This window comes from Equus caballus, chromosome 2 (assembly GCF_041296265.1).
Source record: "Equus caballus isolate H_3958 breed thoroughbred chromosome 2, TB-T2T, whole genome shotgun sequence".
NCBI classification, from domain to species: domain Eukaryota; kingdom Metazoa; phylum Chordata; class Mammalia; order Perissodactyla; family Equidae; genus Equus; species Equus caballus.
In genome coordinates, this window is record NC_091685.1 from 88991728 (window position 1) to 89013078 (window position 21351).

General features: G+C 40.7%; 2 protein-coding genes across 10 annotated transcripts in view; one reads left to right on the top strand and one right to left on the bottom strand.

The window, feature by feature from the left end:
• Positions 1 to 15742, top strand: part of LRBA (LPS responsive beige-like anchor protein) — a 709727-nt gene extending 693985 nt beyond the window's left edge. For all 5 annotated transcript variants that reach the window (XM_070261528.1, XM_070261527.1, XM_070261529.1 and 2 more), the window contains exons 54-57: positions 287 to 388; positions 4359 to 4555; positions 8742 to 8893; positions 14591 to 15742. In XM_070261528.1, the coding sequence (XP_070117629.1) occupies positions 287 to 388; positions 4359 to 4555; positions 8742 to 8893; positions 14591 to 14681 (542 nt within the window). In that variant the 3' untranslated portion in view covers positions 14682 to 15742. The remainder of the gene's footprint in view (positions 1 to 286; positions 389 to 4358; positions 4556 to 8741; positions 8894 to 14590) is intronic.
• DCLK2 (doublecortin like kinase 2) overlaps positions 15222 to 21351 on the bottom strand; it is a 144454-nt gene continuing 138324 nt past the window's right edge. For 2 of the 5 annotated variants that reach the window (XM_070261534.1, XM_070261531.1), the window contains one exon: positions 18010 to 19908. In XM_070261534.1, coding sequence (XP_070117635.1) covers positions 19729 to 19908 — 180 coding nt within the window. In that variant the 3' untranslated portion in view covers positions 18010 to 19728. Of the gene's footprint in view, positions 19909 to 21351 lie in introns of all 5 variants that reach the window. The other 3 variants (XM_070261533.1, XM_070261535.1, XM_070261532.1) reach the window with 3 other exon arrangements.

Sequence of the window (21351 nt, forward strand, 5' to 3'; positions counted from 1 at the left end):
ATCTGACACATTTTATAATGGAGATTTTTGTCTTATTTTACTGTTCAATGATTGTTGCTTGATAATCATGTAAGGATTAGAAATTTAGCAACATGTGGTCCTCAAGCTATTGCATGTAGTTTAGGATTTTTGGACAAATTCCCAAACTATAAATTAAAAATTTAGACATTATGGGAACTAGGAACAAGTTTTGATTATTTAATCGGAGTAGAGGGAGCTGAGTAGAGGGAAGTAATCCCCCGCATAACCTTGAATTGATTGTTCTGTTTATCTCTTTTTCCTAAAGGTGAGACCACCACTCCTCGGGCCGTTTTGACAGGCCATGACTATGAGATCACTTGTGCTGCTGTCTGCGCTGAGCTAGGCCTGGTGTTAAGTGGTTCGAAAGGTAAATCTGTTGATCCTTCATAAAATATGTGCATTTTTGGTGTTTTCCAGTAACAAATTATCGAAGATGAATTTGGTACCTTTTTCTCCAAAGCTGTGCTGTCTGTTATGGTAGCCATTAGCCACATGGGGCTAAGTTAACTAAAATTAAATAAAAAATTCAGTTCTCGGTGGCACTAGCCACATTTTTGGTGCTCAGTGTTCAGATATGACTAGTGGCTACTCTATTGGACAGCACAGGTACAGAATGTTTCTATCATTGCAGAAAGTTCTGTTTTACAGCATTGCTTTAAAGAGTGAGGCAGAAACAAGGGACATCTTTGTATATTTTTTTATTCTTCTGGACTCTGACTGGGCTGGGTTCCATCTCACACCTGAATGGAAACTCCTGACCCAGTCTGTTTTAACTTAAAAATCCCAGAACTAGGCAGGAGCTAGGATGGCATTGAGAATGGAGTGGGAAGATACTTAAGCTGGTTTGCCTAGACGTTTGCCCTAGTAGCATCATCATATACTTAGGCCAAAGATATTAAGCAGGCTTTCCAAGAGCACACACAACAAATCAGGATCTGACCAGGAACAAAGCTGTTTCCAATTCATTGCTTATCCCCTCGTAATAGTCTATCCATCTCTCTGTCCCTCTGCCCTGAGCTCAGGTCTGAACACACAAAAAACTCCTGTAATCTAATGTCTTTTAGGCTTATCTGATGGGGAAGCATGGAGTTTTTGAGACACCTTATCTGTATCTTGAACTATAATATTTAGCCTAGCTAACAAGACATTAAATATTCAAAGAATTGTGTTTAAAAATTTAGTTGGTCAAAACAATGGAATAGTAATAATGATAGTAAGAATTCTATAACTACTGGACTTTTTTCCTTCTTATGTCAATAATTTCACATATCCTGAGCTAACTTGAGTTCTTGGACTATATATGATCCAAATTAGACATGTAAAATGAACATACCATATTACATACTGTCCTCGCTTTGCATGGTAGTACATGACCATAAAAATGACCATGCAAGCTAGAACCACGCAAAGTGATCTTAGTAATCAATCGGAAATTTTATGATTGACCTATAGCCTTTAAAATTTCTTGTCAAAACATTAAAAATTCTCTTTTGTTTCATATACATAAACATATACACATACATACATACACATGTAAAGGGACGTGAAAAAATGTAAAACTCACATTTACTTAGTACACTGTAATTTAAAACATTAGAAACACTGAGTATTAAAGTACTTTATTTCTTTGTGAAAAACTTATCACAAGTACTCTGAACAGTACTTGCTGCCTTCCCTTCATATGACTTAAGGAGTGAGAATCTTTCCTATAACTTGACCAACTAATCATACTCCTTTCTAAGTTTGGGTCAGCTTCCAACATTTTATCTTCTGTTCTTTCAATTTCATGAAATATCCCCTAGGGTTCCCTTAATATCTTTAATGTGACGGGGGTTTTTTTGTGTGTGTGGGGTCATAATAGTTTATAACATTGTGAAATTTCAGTTGTACGTTATTATTTATCAGTCACCATATAATGTGCCCCTTCACCCCTTGTGCCCACCCCACCAACCCCTTCTCTGTTAACCACTAAACTGTTCTCTTTGTCTGTGTGTTTATCTCCCACATGAGTGAAAGCATATGGTGTTTGTCTTTCTCTGTCTGGCTTATTTCCCTTAACATAATACCCTCAAGGTCCATCCATGTTGTTGGGAATGGGACGATTTTGTCTTTTTTTATGGCTGAGTAGTATTCCATTGTATATATATACCACATCTTCTTTACCTGATCATTAGTCAATGGGCACTTGGGTTGCTTCCACATCTTGGCTATTGTGAATAGTGCTGCAATGAACATAGGGGTACATAAGTCTCATTGTATTGTTGATTTCAAGTTCTTTAAATAAATACCCAGTAGTAGGATAGCTGGGTCATATGGTATTTCTATTTTTAATTTTTTGAGAAATCTCCATACTGTTTTCCATAGTGGCTGCACCAGTTTGCATTCCCACCAGCAGTGTATGAGGGTTCCTATATGAGGGTTCCCTTTTCTCCACAATCTCTCCAACATTTATTTTTTTTCTTGTTGATTATAGCCATTCTAGCCAGTATAAGGTGATATCTAAGTATAGTTTTGATTTGCATTTCCCTGATGATTAGTGACATTGAACATCTTTTCATCTGCCTGTTGGCCATCTGTATATCTTCTTTGGAAAAATGTCTGTTCATATTCTCTGCCCATTTTTTGATTGGGTTGTTTGGTTTTTTGTTGTTGAGTATTGTGAGTTCTTTATATATTATGGAGATTAACCCCTTGTCAGATATATGATTTACAAATATTTTGTCCCAGTTGGTGGGTTGAATGTGACGGTTTTTGCTGGCATCACTTCTTCTTGGACATCAACATTTTTGTCACAACCACTTTGCTAATTTATGTCAATAAGTTCACCTTCGTTGATTTCCTCTAGCTGTATATCTACAGTGTCTCAGCAATATCAACCTTCCCACAGTCAGCTCTTTCTTCTATAACCCCATTTATGTTTGATTCAAATTTCACTTTTAGCTTTATCACTTTTCATTTCCTTACTGCAATTTCATCTTTGTTGGCCAATACCCTCTTTTGATTATCTATTTTTATAAAATGTCATAGGGGTTTATCACTGGGAGACAAGGAGGCAACACAACTACATAGTTTGCTGTTGTGCATGAACTGAGTAACAGACACGCAGTGACCACTCAGACTTTGAAAGAAGTGATGTGGTTGGTCACCAATCATGATGCACATCTGTTATTTACATAGTGATTTGTGGATTGAAGAGCTAGCCATGAAGTGTGTACTTTATGTAATGACTGTGATAACTGAAATTTGAACTGTGGTGTGGAGGGACTGGTGTCATTTAAAGAGTGATAACTGAAATTCATGCATGCTGGAACTGTGCCAAGACTGCCTCTACGTATTTATCTTGAGAACGCTAAAAACTTAGAAACTCCCTGAGTGGTCAAGGAACAGCTGAGAGCCTTATCTGCAAAAGGGCATGCTTTTAGTAGTCAGGTGAGGAACAGATAATGACTCCATGTAGCCATGGCTGGATTAGTCTGGAGAGGAACAGGGCAGATACTATACTCCAGTTACCCCTCTTGTCCAACTCAGACGTTTCTTGGAGCTTAGTCATCACAAAAGCAGTTCTAGTTACCTACTGCTTCTTTGCTTTGCATGTGGCAGGCGCTAAATAAAAGTGAAGAAGCTCTGATATGTATGGGCTCTTTAGCAGTTCCCCTGTCCTCCTCAAGCATCTCAGCCTGATGGTCATCCCGGGGAGCTGCAAGTGGTGGATGCTGCTGCCTGCTTAGGGAGATAGCAGGGAAGTGGACCCAGCTGCCAAGGAGAAGTGGCAGAAGGATCTCTATGTGAATTCATTTGTGGGGGCCGGCGGGGAACATGGACTGCCAGGGACCTTCTTTCATTGTAACGAGCAGTGGGAAGGAAGAAGGCTCAGGCCTTCAGAAGCTACCCCAGTGAGTTCTCCCCGCACAGGCTCACAGTGCTGCCACCATCGGGGCCCCTGTAAGATGCGGGAGAGGGTCACTGTGTGCCTGACTGCAGCCCAGCCTTCCTAGAAGCTCTTCTAGGATGTGAAATTTCTCCAGTTCCTTTCTCAACTTCTCCAGTTTTTATCATCTCTTGGCATAATGAATTTCATAAAGTAACTTCCTGTCTTAAGGAGAAAATTTGAACATATATGACTCAGGTTTCTCCTCTCCCAAGTGGAAGGTGAGATCTGGCCAGCAGACAGAAGAGATTTTACAAAATACTTATATAAAAGATATATAATTTTTTAAGGCTTTCTACAACTGTAATGTGGTACTATAATCCTGTTTGATCTGTGCTCAAGATTCAGATCACATTTGTCTGTTCTCATTAAAAAATTAATTTTGCCTTTGTTTCTCCTCTTTCCTCAGAAGGACCATGTCTCATACATTCCATGAATGGAGACTTGTTAAGGACTTTGGAGGGTCCTGAAAACTGTCTGAAACCAAAACTCATTCAGGCTTCAAGAGAGGGTCATTGTGTCATATTCTATGAAAATGGCTTTTTCTGTACATTCAGTGTGAATGGAAAACTCCAGGCCACTATGGAAACAGATGATAACATAAGGGTGAGTGTCTTATAGGCTTTTCAGTATTCTGGATTTTTACCTCAAGTTGTGGCAAGTGAGGAGGGGGAGAGTTCACTAAAAAAACCACTGTTTTTGAGTCCCTGAAGGTCTCTTTTCCACAACAAAAGAAATTCATTAGGTAGCAAACGGACAAAGCTTATATACTTCACAGACCACAGCATGTCCCAGCTGTGCCAACTGCATTGCTCAGCCGGAATGTTCTGTGCATGAGATCACTAAGTGAAGCCCAGGATGATCCTTTAGCAGAAGAGGTTGTGTTAGGGCCTTGTGAATACATCTTGGGTGACTTCAATGGCACAGCTCAGTTTTTTTTGTTTTGTTTTTTTAATCTAAGAAAGTTAACTGCACATTATTGTTTTCTGAGTATCAAAAAGCTAAAATAGTGCAGTAGACTACACCTAAAAGTGTCTCCTCTTTACAGTTGAATAGATTGATGACGGGAGTGGTAGGGATTATGACTATTTAGGATTAGCATCTAATTTCAGACTTCACTTCTTTGTGGATAATAAGACCAAAATTTGCCAAGGTACCGGGGTTGGGCTTCAAATTATGATGTGAATTAGGCAAACATTTTTTCCCTTTTGGTGTACAAGAAATGGTAACGCTAGTGGACCTTGCGGGTCTGGCCCCATTTTCAGGACAGGGCTCCGTCAAGTATTAGAGGCTGAAGAAAAGAGTGAGGACTGCTCTTTCCAAGGTCCTTCTTTTCTCACCTCCACTTCTCGGGGCAGGTTAAGGTAAAGTAAGGCTGTGGTGTTCCTATCATTTTCCAGGACCGGGTTGGGGTGCCTGTGAACTGTGTACAGTGAGGGAACTCAGGACATGTTGAGGGTGGGAAGAGGGTCGCAGAGGCCTCTGCCCTCTGAAGTGTGGCTCTGGGCCAGCTCTGGACATTTTCCTCACTGCTTTTCCTCACCCAGGGCAGCTTAGATGACATAAATTCTCCCAGTTTCCGAGATCTAGTCTGATCACCCTCTTCTCTCAAGTAAATACTACAGTCAGGAAGTATTAAGGAACAAAATCCCTAAATATAGATTACATTGATCAAATCAAGGATACTTTCTGCTTCTGTATCTCAGGATTGATTTCTTAATTCAGTACTTGGCTGTCTTCTCTCTCCCTCCCTCTCTGAGTTTTTTCCGTTGCATTTTGACTGCCTCTGCCACGAAGGCATGCACGCACACTCTGCTTTTATTTTTCCCTTCCTTCCCATAATCCTTCATTTAAACCAAGTACACATCAGAGGATTTTCCTTTCCTCTTTTCTTTACAATAATGTTGATAATCTGTCACTTTGAGTTGCGATTATATTGTCAGCTACACTAATAAATCTGTAAAATAATTTGAAATCCCTTGCTGGCTGAAACAATATCTGTGGCATTTCAGTTAGTACCAAAGGCTCTGGGAAGTTCCTTGAGGCAGTAGTAGGGGCTTTCTGCACACTGTTCACACACACATGCTTTTCTCTCTGCCCTATAGCCATTGTTTTTTCCCCCTGTAATATTCCCCACTGGATTTTAGGCTTAAACAATTCATTGCCTTTTTCCCAGCACTCCTGCACTTTATCATACTAACTTGCAGGTGGCAACTGTGTGATTAAAGCAAGCTTGCCTGAAATGAGCACTACCTGCCCACGGCTCTAGAGACTGACACTTTCACAGCTAACTGCCTCGGGAAGGAAGGAAACCACAGGCTGGGAATGAGACACATCACAGAGCAAAAGTCTCCAGCTCCGTCCTGCAGTCTGAGCCTGTATAAGGAAAGGAGACCATGGCAACAAATTAGTCATCAGCTCAGACCGGCAATTAAGTCTCTTTGAAATACCAAGAACCCTGCAGGCAGGCAGCCTGGGGAACCTCTAGGCTAATCAAGGCTTCCCACCTGTTTTTATTTAGTTGCCAGATTGTTCAGTGGCATTTGGTTAACATATCATGGCACATCAACTGGGCAATGTTTAGATGTCTTAATGACTAACTTAAATTTAAGTTGGCAGCCTGTACAGAGCAGCAAAGTTATTTTATCCTAAACAAAGGATAACCACCATTTCACCCTTAGGAACTCATTTCTCTCCTTTTCCTGAGGACGCTGTGTTTTAGGATGTGATCGTCCCCAGCAGACTGCTGTGGCCTTCTGGTCCCTTCTTAACAACCAGTGCAGCTACAGCGTTGTCCAGGGCATTCAGGATTTCAGAGGATGACATCAACATGTCTCTAGGGCTCTCGTAAAATCTCTAGTACCAACCCAACCCGGATACTGAGGAGGCGTGTTAGAATTAAGAACCATGCGAATGCTGGTTTGGGTGGAAGATAGGGTACCATTCAGTAAATGTCACCCTGGCTATTACCTCCAGCGGAATTTGACAGGATCCTCGCGAGAAAGGCCAACTAGATATTTTTTCACTTCGGCAGGCACTTGGCTTACTAAAATGTTCTGGATGCTGATAAATGTGTAATCCTAAAAGTCCAGTTTTCATTTAATTCCAGACAGAACTAGAATTAGAGATTCTTTATTAGAACAAAGAGGTAAAGATTAATGGTTTTAATTTATGTTTTAATATAGCACTTATCCAGTAAAAAGCCTCAAATATAAAACTCAAGTGAACCACAACCATAAGGTTAATGGATTTTCATCAGCTGAATTTTATAAGTGTAGCAAATAATTATTTGTTCTAGTCTTCATTGCAGTTCCCAGATACTCCCTAGAGATGGCCATTTGTGAAATGAATGGGGACAAAGGATATTGATTTTTACTTACATTGAAAAATCCTACTATTTTTATTTGGTTAAGATTTAAAGAATAATTCTTATATGTAACCGTCTTCCACACATGGTTTTTTATTTCTTAGATGTATTTTTGTGTGCTTGAGAATAAGATATATTTAAGAGACCACTAAAAGTTAGCATTTACATGAATGTGAATTGAACGGCTATGAAACAGTTCTTACTTTTCTATGATTTTTAAAAAGTTTTGTCAAAGGTTAAAGACTCAAGGCAACTATAATAAAAATCTGAGTACAGGACAGTGTAAATATATTTTTCAGAAGTTAGATATTTTTCTTTCTGGCTTGCTAGCACAATCTGTATTCCCATTTTCACAGTGTCCATGTGGATAAGATTACAGGTGTTTACAGTAACTTTTAGAACTCCCAGTGCCCCCTAAACAAAAGAAGTGTGTATCTTCATAAGCTAGGAAAAGAAGGTGTGGAGGGCAGGGGGCAGGAGGAGAAGGGGTAATAGGATTAGCTGTTAGAGTAGGGAGGGACCTTTTTTATCAGGAGTTGACATACTTTTTCTGTAAAGGGACACACAGTAAATATTTTAGGTTGCAGGCTCTGTATTCTGTTGCAATTACTTGTGAAAGTAGCCATGAATGTGGCTATGTTCCAATAACCCTTATTTATAGACACTGAAATTTAGAATTGATATAATTTTCATGTCATGAAATAGTATTCTTCTTTTGATTCTTTTCAACCATTAAAAAATGTAAAAAGTCATATAAAAACAGGCAGCGGTCTGGGTTTGGCCCGTTTTACAGGATTGAACACCACATTCCATGTCTGTACTTACTGTTCAGCACTGGCAGGAAGCAGTCAGGCCCGGGGCAAGAAGAAAATGCTTAACCTGGGGTTTGGTCACCCCTGAAGTTGTGGTCCTCCCCTGAGTCGTCTTCCAGCTGAGTAAAAATCCAGCAGGCCTGGAGAAGGTGCTAAAGCGGTTGGTCTTTTCCCACAGGGTCATAGCCCCAAAGGCAGCGGTGTTTTGGAGGGAATATGAGGTCAGCCAGCACCGTCTTCTCAGCCTTGGTACAAAATGGGCTTAGCACACCCACAGTACAACTGAAGAGACACCAGGAGGCTCCTCATGTTTAGAGTACTGGTCCCAGCCTACAACAGGGGCCATTTAAATAGTATTCCTACAACTGGGAGTTTGCCACCTCATCCTTAAAACACAAAAGAACTCAAGCATTGCCTAACTTTGTCCATTTGACTGTTGGAAAATGGCAGAAGTTTTCTACGACTCATGATTTCCTAAAAGCTCCTTAGGAACACATACACACTGTCTCTCCACTGCAGTAGCTGGCATCGTGTAGGGATTAATCAAGCATGGGGCGGGGGGCTGAAGTCTTCCTAGAGCCACATCTCTACTGAATGTTGCTGTGTCTCATAGGCCATCCAGCTGAGCCGGGATGGGCAGTACCTGCTCACAGGAGGAGACAACGGCGTGGTCATGGTCTGGCAGGTGTCTGACCTCAAGCAGCTCTTTGCCTATCCAGGCTGCGATGCTGGAATCCGAGCCATGGCCCTGTCTTATGACCAGAGGTAACAGTGGAATCATGGTCTACCCATGGTGGTATAAGAAACTGCAGGGGGAATTTATTTAAATGGGCTGATGGATGGGCGGGGTTGTGGGGGTCACCTGTGCAATCAAAAAGGCAATGAATATTGGGGTTTCCAAGATACTTTTTAAAAAGTGTGATTTTCTTTCTGATGGCATTGCTACTCTTGGACAAAGGCTGAATTCTCCAGGAATAGACGGGATTTGAGTAACAAAGGCACTGATTACATTGCTATAACCTTTTTATGTTTCTTGAAGTACATTTTCTCTTTTTTTTTGGTGAAGAAGATTGGCCCTGAGCTAACATCTGTCACCAATCCTCCTCTTTTTGCTTGAGGAAGACTAGCCCTGAGCCAACATTTGTGCCACTCTTCCTCTATTTTGTATGTGGGTCACCTCCACAGCATGATGGCTTGATGAGTGGTGTAGGTCTATGCCTAGGATCCAAACCCGCAAACCCAGGCCACCAAAGCAGAGCACACCAAACTTAACCACTATGCCTCTGGGTCAGCCCCTTAAATAAAATTTTAAGAGCAGTATACATTAATGTAAAATGCCTGTATCTTTGTCCATAACGATTCCATTGAAAGTTTCAGCTTGCTTCCTAAAACCTCTCAAGTGGTAAATTTTGGGAGATAATCTTTATTTGGTATCTTATTTCCTCCCTCTTAATATACAGTCACTCATTTTAGTTCCTAATTTTTTTTTATTATGGTAACATATACATAACATAGAATTTGCCATTTAAACCATTTTTTGTGGCATTAAGTACATTCACATTGTTATACAACCATCACTACTATCCACTTCTAGCCCTTTTACTTCCCAAACAGAAGCTCTGCTCATTAATAATAACTCCCCATCCTCCCTCTCCCCAGCTCACTGCAATCCTACCATCTATCTCTATGAATTTGCCTCTTCTAGGTACTTCCTATAAGTGGAATCATACAATATTTGCCTTTTTGTGTCTGGCTTATTTCACTTAGTATTCCTTTTTACAGCTGAATAATATTTCATTGAATGTATATACCACACTTTATCTATTCATCCGTTGACACTCTGGCTGTTTCCACCTTTTGGTTATTGTGAATAACGCTGCTATGAACATTGACATACAAATATCTGTTCAAATCCCTGTTTTCAGTTCTTTGGGGGTATATACCCAGGAGTGGAATGGCTGGGTCATATGGTAATTCTATGTTTAACTTTTTGAAGAACTGCCAAACTGTTTTCCACAGTGGCTGCACCATTTTACAGTCCACCAGCAATGCACAAAGGTTCCAATTTCTCCACATCCTCCCCAACAGCTGTTATATATATATATTTTTAAACACAATCCATCCTAATGGATGTGAAGTAGTCTCTCATTGTGGTTTTGATTTGCATTTCTCTAATAAGTGAAAGTGTTGACTTTTCACTTTTTTTTTTTTTTTTTTTTTGGTGAGGAAGATTGGCCCTGAGCTAACTTCTGTACCAATCTTCTTCCATTTTGTATGTGGGTTGCCACCAGAACATGGTGTGATGAGCAGCACACAGATCCGTGCCCAGGATCCAAACCTGCAAACCTCAGGCTACCAAAGCAGAGTGCACAAACCCAACCACTACACCAGGCCAGCCTCTCACTTTACACGCTCTTTTAATAGTCTCCTTTGATGTGCAAACGTCATTAATTTTGATGAAGTCTAATTTATTCTTTTCTGTTGTTCCCTATGCTTTTGGCACAGCTAAGGAAGTATTGCAAAATCCAATATCATGAAGCTTTTCCACTATGTTTTCTTGAGTTTTATCGTTTTAACTCGTGTGTTTAGTTTTCGATTCATTTTGAATTAACGTTTGTATATGATGGCAGATGAGGGTCCAATCTGATTCTTTTGCATGTAGATATTGGTTTCCCAGCATTCTTTGTTGAAAAGACTGTCCTTTCCCCATTAAATGGTCCTGACACCCTTATTGAAAACCATTTGACCATATATGTGAGAGTTTATTTCTGGGCTCTCTGTTCTGTTGGTCTGTATGTCTCTCTATGCCAGTACCACAGTTTTGATTACTGTAGCTTTGTAGTAAGTTTTGAAATCAGGAAGCATGAGACTCAGTTTTGTTCTTCCTTTTCAAGACTGTTTTGGTTATTCAGGCTCACTTGAGATTTCTGTGAATTTTAAGATGTTTTCTATTTTTGTGAAAAACATTGGGATTTTTATAGGACTGGGTTGAATCTATAGATTGCTTTGCCTAGTATTGTCATTTTAACAATATTAAATCTTCCAATCCATGAACATGGGATATCTTGCCATTTATTTCTGTCTTAATTTCTTTCAGCAACCTTTTGTAGTTTTCAGCATACAACTTGTTTGCCTCCTTGGTTAAATTTATTCCTGAGTATTTTATTATTGTTTTTTGCTATTGTAAACAAAATTGTTTTCTTAATTTTCTTTTCAGATTGTTCATTGTTTGTGTATAGAAATGCAACTTATTTTTCTGTGTTGATTTTGTATCCTGCAACTTTGCTGAATGCATTAGCTCTAACAGTTTCTTGGTGGAATCTTTAGGATTTCCTACATATAAAATCATGCCATCTGTAATAGTGATAGTTTTACTTCTTCCTTTCCAATTGGATGCCTTTCATTTCTTTTTCTTGCCTAATTGCTCTGAGTAGGACTTCCAGTACTATATTGAATAGAAGTGGTAAAAGCAGGTATCCTTGTCTAGTATATTATCAGAGGGGAAAATCTTTCAATTTTTCACCCTTGAGTATGATGTTAGCTGTGGGTTTTTCATAAATGCCCTTTATCATGTTGAGACACTTTCCTTCTATTCCTAGTTTGAGTGTTTTTATCATGAAAGGATGTTGAATTTTGTCAGATGCCTCTTCTGCATCAATTGAGATGATCATGTAGGGTTTTTTTCATGTTAATTCTGTCAATGTGGTATATTACATTTGTTGATTTTTTTTTTATGTTGAACCATCCTTGCATTCCAAGAATAAATCCCTCTTGGTTGTGGTGTATAATCCTTTTTATATGCTTCATTTGGCTTGCTAGTATTTGTTGAGGATTTTTGTATTGGTATTCATAAGCGATATTGGTTTGTAATTTTCTTGTAGTGTCTTTGTCTGACTTTAGTATCAGGGTATGTGGGCTTCACTGAATGACTTAGGAAGTGTTTTCTCCTTTTCAGTTTTTTAAAAGAGTTTGAGTTGGTGTTAATCCTTCTTTAAGTGTTTGGTAGAATTCACCAGTGAAGCCATCTGGTTCAGGGCTTTTCTTTTTTGGGAGGTTTTTGATTACTGATTCAGTGTCCTTACTAGTTATAAATCTATTTTTTCTATATTTTCATGATTCATTTTTGGTATAGTGTTTCTAAGAAATTTTTCATTTCACCTAGGTTATCCAATTCCTTGGCATATAGTTGTTCCTGGTATTCTCTTATAATCCTCTTTTATATCTGTAAAACTGGTAGAAATGTCTCCACTTTATAATTTTAGTAATTTGAGTCCTTTTTTTGTTAGTCAATCTACTTAAACGTTTGTCAGTTTTGTTGCTATTTCTGTATTGTTTTTCTATCCTCTATTTTATCTGTCTCCATTCTGATCTTTATTATTTCCGTCCTCATGTTAGCTTTAGGATTATTTTGTCCTCTTTTTCTAGTTCCTTAAGGTATAGAATTAGGTTACTGATTGGGATGTTTCTTCTTTAATGTATGTGTTTACAACTATAAATTTCCCTCTTAGCACTGCTTTCATTACATCCCTAAGTTTTGGTTTGTTGTTTTCATTTTCATTTGTCTCAGAGTATTTTTCTCTATTTCGCTTGAGACTTCTTTGACTTATTGGTTAATTTCTACATTTTGTGAATTTTCTAGTTTTCCATCTGATACTGATTTCCAGCTTAATTCTGTTATGATGAGAAAAGATATTTGGTATGATTTCAGTCTTTTAAAATTTATTAAGACTTGTTTCATGGCCTAACATGGTTTATGCTAGAGATGTTCCATATGCGCTTGAGAAAAATGTGTACTCTGCTGTTGTTGGGTAAGTTTTCTATGTATGTGTCAGGTTCAATTTGTTTTTAGCATTGTTCAGGTCCTCTATTTTCTATGTTCTTTCTGGTCGTTCTACCCATTATTGAAAGTGGGGTACTGAAGTCTCGAACTAATACTGTAGAACTATTTATTTTTCCCTTCAATTCTGTCAGTGTTGGCTACATGTATCTTGGAGGCTCTGAGGTTTGTAATTGCTATATCTTTTTGATGAATTGACATTTTTATTGATATATAGTGTCTTTGTCTCTTGTTAACAGATTTTGACTTAAAGTCTGTTTTGTCTGATATTAGTGTAGCCACCCCAGCTCTCTTTTCATTACTATTTGCATGGAACATCTTTTCCATCCTTTCACTTTAAACCCGGTTGTGTCTGTAGATCTAAAACTGGTGTCTTGTAGACAGCATATAGTTTGATCATGTTTTTTATCCATTCTGCCAGTTTCTGCCTTTTGATTGGAGAGTTCAATCCCTTTACATTTAATGACTGATAAAGACTTACTTTTGCCATTTTACCCTTTATTTTCTATGTCTTAGAGCTTTTTTGTCCCTCATTACTGCTTTCTTCCGTGTTTAGCTGATCTTTTGTAGTGACACATTTTAGTTCCTAATGTTTTTGGCGGGGGGGGGCGGTGAGATTCGCCCTGAGTTAACATCCATTGCCAATCTTCCTCTTTTTTGCTTGAGCAAGATTAGCCTTGAGCCTACATCTGTGCCAGTCTTCCTTGATTTTGTATGTGGGATGCATCCACAGCATGGCTGACTGACAAGTGGAGCAGGTCTGCAGCTGGGATCTGAACCCAGAAACCCTGGCCACCGAAGCAGAGCATGCAGAACTTTAACCACTCAGCCACGGTGCTGGCCCCTTTAGTTCCTAATTTTGATATGAGGTACTAAGGACATTAAATATGATTTCTAAGACTAGTCCTAACCTAACCAAACCATACAGAGAAGGTCTCAGATAATAGGTTCCTCTAAGCTGCTCGTCTGACTGCTCTCCAGCTCTTTCCTTGAACCACCTTCTCAGGGACAGGGGAGCAGGAGGAGCTTCTGTCTTTAGTGACCATTTCAGCGAGTCGCTGTGTTCTGAGGGCTAGACCCCTACGCAGAGCATGAGGAACATCATAGAATATTCTTCTGCAGAGCAGAGCCCAGCCCAATTTTTTTTGGCAGTGTTAGGCTCAATCCTCACTGTGCTGTCTCACTCTTCATTAATCCTGTCCTCGTCAGCGAGATCTCTGTCACTTGATTGTGTGCTGCTTCCTCCACCAGCAATTACTTGGAGACTGTGATTCTTTCTTTCGATTCTGATACCTAATATAAAAGGTGGGGCTCACCAGCTCCCCTTAGAAAGCATCCAGTCTGTTCAGGTTTTAGTGACCCATCCTGTACATGCTGGCTGTACTTCCAACAGAAAGGCAAGCTCTGGCTTGGATCCTCGTGCAGTGTTAGAGGTGGCACTCTAAGCTTACTCGGAGCCACATTTTGGTCAGCAAAAAACATACCTTAGTTCTCACAAATTGTTAGGTTCGACTGCCATCTTCTATATTTACCTTGCAGGTTTGGGGAGGGCAGCTCTTTCTTTAGTACCAGATCCCTAGGAAATAAATAGGTCTGTAAACCACTCTTCTCTCTGCTTTGCCTAGGTGCATCATTTCTGGCATGGCCTCAGGAAGCATCGTTCTGTTCTACAATGACTTCAACCGGTGGCATCATGAATACCAAACCCGCTACTGATGGTGACAGCTGCATATCAGCCTTGCCCCCCGCCTAGGCAGGGGGAGTACCCCGGATCATCTTTCTCTTAGAAATAGCTATCACATCTGAATGTAACTTAAATTTGCTCTAAGAAGCAAAATATTTTTTAAAGTTAATTGCTATTTTTTTAGACTTTGCTTGACTTTTTTCGGGTGAATAGCAAAGCAGAAAACTGGCTGCTGGGTTCTGTAGTTTAAAAAATCTATATTTTTAGTCATAATGAGAAGTCTATTTTCACCAATTATGGAAACATACAGTGGAGCAAGTAAACCCACTTATTCTAGCTATATTATGAGAAAACACTTCCCATTTATCTGTAATTCTGAGAAATATATGATTTTAAAAATAGGGAAGTGGGTTATAATACTGCAATAGGGGAATTTTATGCTGTACTTTGGGTCCTGTATTTTTCCAAACAATTGTGCTTCTTCAGCTCTGAAATTTCTGGGATTTAAATAGTAAAGTTTAAATTATGGTAAATGTAATTTAAAACATCTCAATGAATTATTCCTATCAATATTATTCTTTTGGCATGTTTTAGGCCTAGAAAATTATGGTTTGGGGGAGGCTATTTTATTTGATTGTGTGGTTAACATAAAGGATCTACTGTCATAGCAAGTGTGAAATATTTACAATGTTTTCCTGATCTGTTGTCTCCATAGCATATCAAAATGAAATGATGGAAATGCTCTTGGGCTCACAACCTTTGCTTTTCTTTTAAAGTAAATGCAAGTACCAAAGCTCGCCCCTGAGGTTTGACCGTGCTGCGCACTGAGCCGGAGCGTTGTCGGGGCTCCCCCTCCCCAACCCGGGTTTGAGAACAGAGGCTACCAGGTGCTGTATTAAGCAACACCCGTTTTACCTTCTATTTGTTATTAAACTGTCTTCACCTTCCTTTTGATTAGCAATTTGTACTAAAAAACAATGTTATTTTGGTGGTGTATAATTCTACTTTTCTAGTAGATTGCTGTGTGAAATTCTGTGAAAAATATTTGAGAAAAGATCTGTATTGCATAAATAAATTCTTTGTAAGTTGTGAACTTTGAGTTGAAACTGACATTCCATCTCTATTTCTCCTACAACATACCTATAGGAGTCCCTTCCTTTTTTCTACACATTCAGCTCTTCTCTAAAAGCAAAGATTTGGAATGGCACAACTCAGTTTGACAGAAAATAAAATGGCATTTGTAATTGAACTGTTGGAAATATCTTTTTGCTCCTAATTTTAAACATTGATAAAACAATTATTTGCAAAGGAAATGTCAAACTCTGGTTCAGCCATAGAAAGAGACTTTCTTGAATGAATGTAGGAACACGGGCCTTCTCTGGCCAGATAGATAGATAGCTCTCTCTCACTGAGACGTAGCAAATGGGACCACTAGACCTGTCTCTAACAAATGACCACAGAAGAAACTTTAGATACACTTTCATCTAAGATCCACCACTGTTCTTTATAAACCATTAAGAAAGAAAATAGATGGTGAAATGTGGGAGGGTAAGGACATCTTAGAATCAAATATCTAAGTTACTGGTAAACTAAACATCCTCACCGGTATTAACCCATGATATCATACTTTGGAAACTTTAGGGTAAATGGTAGAAGAAAATTAGGAAGCCCTAAGTCATATGCCAGGCGTATCATACTTCAACAACCCCATTTTAACAGGCCAAAGCAGAGTTAGTTAATAAAGCAGCTTCCTCTTGGAGCCTAAGAAGATAATTGGCGCCCCCACTGCCTTTATGGTTTTTAAAACTTACAACTATGGAAAATTAACTGAAACATAAATAAGGCTGGTATCAGCAAAAGGGCATCTTAATGACAGCCTCTGTTTAGTGCAGTATTTGTTAGGGTGTACTCAACATTCACTTATTTTATCCAATTTTAATTCCTTTTTTAAAAAACATTACTTCAAATACATGTAAATCAACTAGGCAAAAAAGTCAAAGTTGAGGTGGTTTGGGATGAACCTGGATGCCCTACAACAGACAGGAAACGTGGCGGCACATTCAGTGAGTGGATGTGGTGGAAAGTGCCGTGTGTTCGGTTTACGTACAGTAATTTATAGCTGGCTTTAAAATGCATTGCCTCAAGAAATTAAGATTTTTCTCCCTGATAGTATTGATTCTTACTGAAATATCACCAGTCGAGTCCTTGAGGCTCTGTAAATTAAGAAATACCACTAGATCTGTGGGAGAAGGCATGAGGGCTTAGAGAATGGAGAACGTGGAAACCTGACGGGCACACTGATACAAACTCGTGGACAATGCACTCTTAGCTGGGAATCTTATTCCCAAAGTACACCAAACATCCATAAATAAATGTTCTAATTAATTAATTCAATAAAAAGGGATGATTTTGCCCCTTGGAAAAACATCCCACTTTAGTTCTACCTATCAGCATACAGGACAGAAAGATTCCAAGTATCTCCCTTGGGAACACAGGAAGCCACGTGTAGGACATGAGGGCACCGACGTACAGCCCGCAGCTGCCCTTTCCCCTTCAGCTCCAAGACCAGAGCAGAGCGACCTTGTGTCCTCCCCCCCTCGCTGTCAGAGGACCAGTGAGATGGCAGAGGCCGTGTGGCCAAGTTTACAGGAGACAGCCAGGGATCCCAGCTGCAGCCAGACTGCACATCCACTTTGCACCCTTTCCACAAATAGAAGTGAATTAAAACAGCACACAACAGTTAGATCACCAAGATAGGGATTTCAGGGGAGAAATTTTCACTAGGTATCTTTGATATGTTTTCACTGGATATGATTTCAAGAGCCATGCAAATCATGGACCTGGTTTGGTCCCTCCTACTGCATCAGTCCTGCCCCACTCTCCACCACTGCTAAAGAACGCAGCAGATGGATGACACACATTGCTTCTGCCTCTAGAAGAAGTGTCTTTAGTTAAAACAGTTGGCAGGATCCCACCACTGAGCTTGGTGGTGAAGCTTTGCCAGATCCTGGTGTGTGTTATAGATCATGGAGTAGCAACCAGCCCCACAGCCTCACGTCATCACAGCATAGAAAGACTTAAATCTCATAATCTTAAGCATAGACTTAAATCTCAAAATCTGCATAAACCTTGCCTATCAGCAAATACACCAGTGCCTCTTACTTGCCTATTTCTGCCCCACCACCAGGGCAAGGAAAGAGTTTTCTACTCTAACTAGGACAGCACCCAGCCAGCTACTTCCCTATTTTGTACCATAACATATAATGATGTTAATCCTCTAGGCATCACAAGTTATCGTTGGGAGGCTGGGAAGTTTCAAAGCTTCCTGATTGTAAAAAGGAAGGAAATGACCATAAAATAGCAAATAAAATAATTTTAAAAATATTTTTAAAATTCTCTTCTATTTCTTCTCAGATGAGTGGGAAAAACGTCTTTTGGATTTTTCTTTTAGATAGATTTGAAAAGTTGAGTCCATGATGCATTTCTTGGGTCCCCCAAAGTCATTAGATCACTATTTAAAAACCCAGGGCTGTTAACGACACTGACACATCCCTCCCAGCCCTCACTGCTGTGAACAGAAATGCAGTTGCTCAGACCCAGGGACATCACATTTTTCTTTCTAATGAAACTGATGGTGGCTTGGCCTTCAGGCAAGCTATCTTCCTGAGCCGGCCGGGCTCTCTGGCAAGGAGAAGGCAATCTGCAAATGTTCCTGTGAATTCTGAGACCTCAGCAGTCATATGCCAGAAACGTGAGGTGAATTCATTTTCTGTCTCAAGTTCAGGAATATTTTCCTTGCCAAAATCAAGATTTGGGGGGAGCTGGGCAGGCTTGTTATGTCCTCATACCTGGCAGGAAGCAGCTGGCTGCTTTGCAGCTTTGGACTTGGATAATTTGACACACGTTCTCCAGACCTGACTTCAGCCTCAGCACAGACAGGTGCCCAACCCTCACAACTCGCCCAACTCGGCCCGCCAGGTTGAAACCATCCCGACCACACCGGAGGCCCGTGGTGCCCAGCTCTGCCCTGAATGAAAGGGGCTTATGTCTGGGAAGGGGCACAATCGGAGCAAATGAGCGACTATCTCTGGACCAAGTATGCCCTTCGCTTCCCCTCAGCCGTTCAGTGACGCAACACCTCCCTACGCTAACTGCCTTTGAGTTCAAGGCTGCGAGTTCTGTCATGAGCTAGCCCCTTGAAATCCACTGGCCAAGACTGAGCGAAGCTGCACACAGCAGCCTCTCTCCGGAGAAACTACTCTCCTTCACCTGACAGAACTCACGCGCCCCTGCTTCTGATAACCTCTCAGCTTCCTCGACTTTCTACCACTTTGCCAGGTGTCTCCCCTACCCAATCCCACTCCACTTATGACACAGACGTCTCCTCTAAAGCATCTCTGACCACCTGAGGGGCAGCCTGGTTATGAGGACAACTGCCCTGAAGCCAGGAGAAGCAAGTCCCAGCTCCAGCAACTCTGGATGAGACCTTGACCCTTCTGAGTTTCCTCAGTTATTGAATGGGGATATTATCTCTCCCATCTCTCTCTCAGGGCTGTGGTGGGGCTCAAATGAGACAGCGTAAAATACTCTGTAAACTGTGAACTTTTGTGGTCGTTATTATCTAGCCTCTAGGCATGTCCAAGCACTAGATTATCACTCTGTTAGAAAGCAGCTAATTCCGTCACTAGACCGCTATGCGATGAGAATCCAACTCCAACTCTGCACTCACATCTGACCTGTCATGCCTCCCATCTACTGACCTTAGGCCATCAACCAGACCAACTAAAATGAGTCATGCCTCCCACCACTCCCCACTACAGGACAGTTCTTTATATGGCCGAAGACATGCAGCAGATGTGCAGCTAGTCTCTCCTAACTAATACCTTACAGTTTTTCCCACCAGTCCTTGGCTGCCAGGGCTTCAAACCCCCTCACCACTCTGGCCCCTCTGCCCTCCGGGTGATGGTTGCTTTATCTGCACCAAACACCTCGAGGCCCTCAGAACAGAACTCCGCACCCGGGAGGGCTTGGCTAATACTGCCCACAGCCTGCACACACTTCTCGGGACACAGTTTAAGATTATGCTAACACTGAAGCAGCTCTGTTGGCACCTAATGAAATGGCGATCACTGAAATTCTCCACTCCCAGATCTCGCACGTGAAGCTGTGTACGTCCAGGCGTCGGGCAGGGATGTGAAGGAACCGCAGGACTTTACACTTTGATTTCACACCACAGGTTTGGGTCAGTGTTCTCACCTGCTAAGATAATCTGAAATCAGTCCACCCCATTTAAAACAATGCGTAAGCATTCTTTCTACATCGTCATTCACGTCATATGCAAAAACCAAAAAACAAAACAAGAAAACTGAGAACTGTAGACTTCCTTGAGAGCTGCACTGACCAGTATGGCAGGCGTAGCCCCATGTGGCTTGAAATGTGCCTGCTTCAAACGGAGATGTGTTCTAAGTGCCAGCACACACTGGATTTCAAAGACTTAGTATCAAAAAGAACGTAAAATATCCCAATGATTTTTTTTATACTGATTATATGTTGAAATAATACTTCGGACATATTAAGATATATTGAGTTAAATAGAATAGATTATAAAGTTAATTAATGTCACCTGTTCCTTTTTACTTTTTTTAATGTGGTACCAGAAACTGGGAAATGATGCAGCTTACATTATATTCCAATAGGACGGCAAACTGCTCTAGAAATCTTTCTCCCAGACAACATCATCACTCAGCAGTCTTTCTTTCAATATGGTTAATCTGTTCTGAACTGTCTTTCTGGTCTCCTAATTCACATTTCACAATCTAATCCACGAAAATATTCTGGGGAAGTTTTGCCAAATGCTTTGAATCCATATATTTCCTTATCACAGCAACCTTCTTGAAGAAAGAGACACAGACACACGCATTGACTTCTGGCCCACTGGTGAGCCCAGCAGGCACCCCACCATGGCCTCGGAAGGTCACCACTTCCCTGTTGTACCCCTATTCAAAGGGCAATTGCTGTAGATACTGATCACCGCTCGAGTCAGGGAATGAACATAAGACAAGCACAGGACATTCTCACTGTGCAGGAGCGGAGGGGCCCAGCACTGAAGTATCTGGATTTAATTTGGATTTTGAGACCAGAATAAGAAATCAATAAATGTTTGCTAAACGCATGGGTGAATGAACAACTTGCTTGTGGTGTCAGAGCCTTTATTTAGGATTACTATTCAGATGACCACTCACGTCCAGGCCTTGATTCGCCCCTGGATGACAGGGCGCCTCCAGAAGAGCACGGGCTGTAGAGTCGGTAGAACCTAAAACTGCAGCGTGGCTTTGTCTCCTGCCAATTCTGTGACCTGGGCTGTGTCACTTGACTTCTCAGCTTGCTCCTTTAACACTACACACTGCTCTAGGCTTTGTCAGATTAAGATAATTACAAAAGAACTGCTAGGCCGTGCTGCCACACCTAGTTCATGCTTCTTCCTGTCTCCAGGCCATCCTCCCCCACCATGTCCCAGGCCATCCATGGGTGGCACACGGGGTGGAGCATGTGCTTGACAGGAGGTGCTCCTTTGTCCTGTCACCAGTAACTGGCTGCCCTGGCCACTTATTTTCTTAAGTCTTTAGCAAATGCCTTTGAACCTCATGGTTCAAGGGAGGGGGTCAGGTTTCAGTATCTGATCACTGCCGGAGGCCGTGCTCC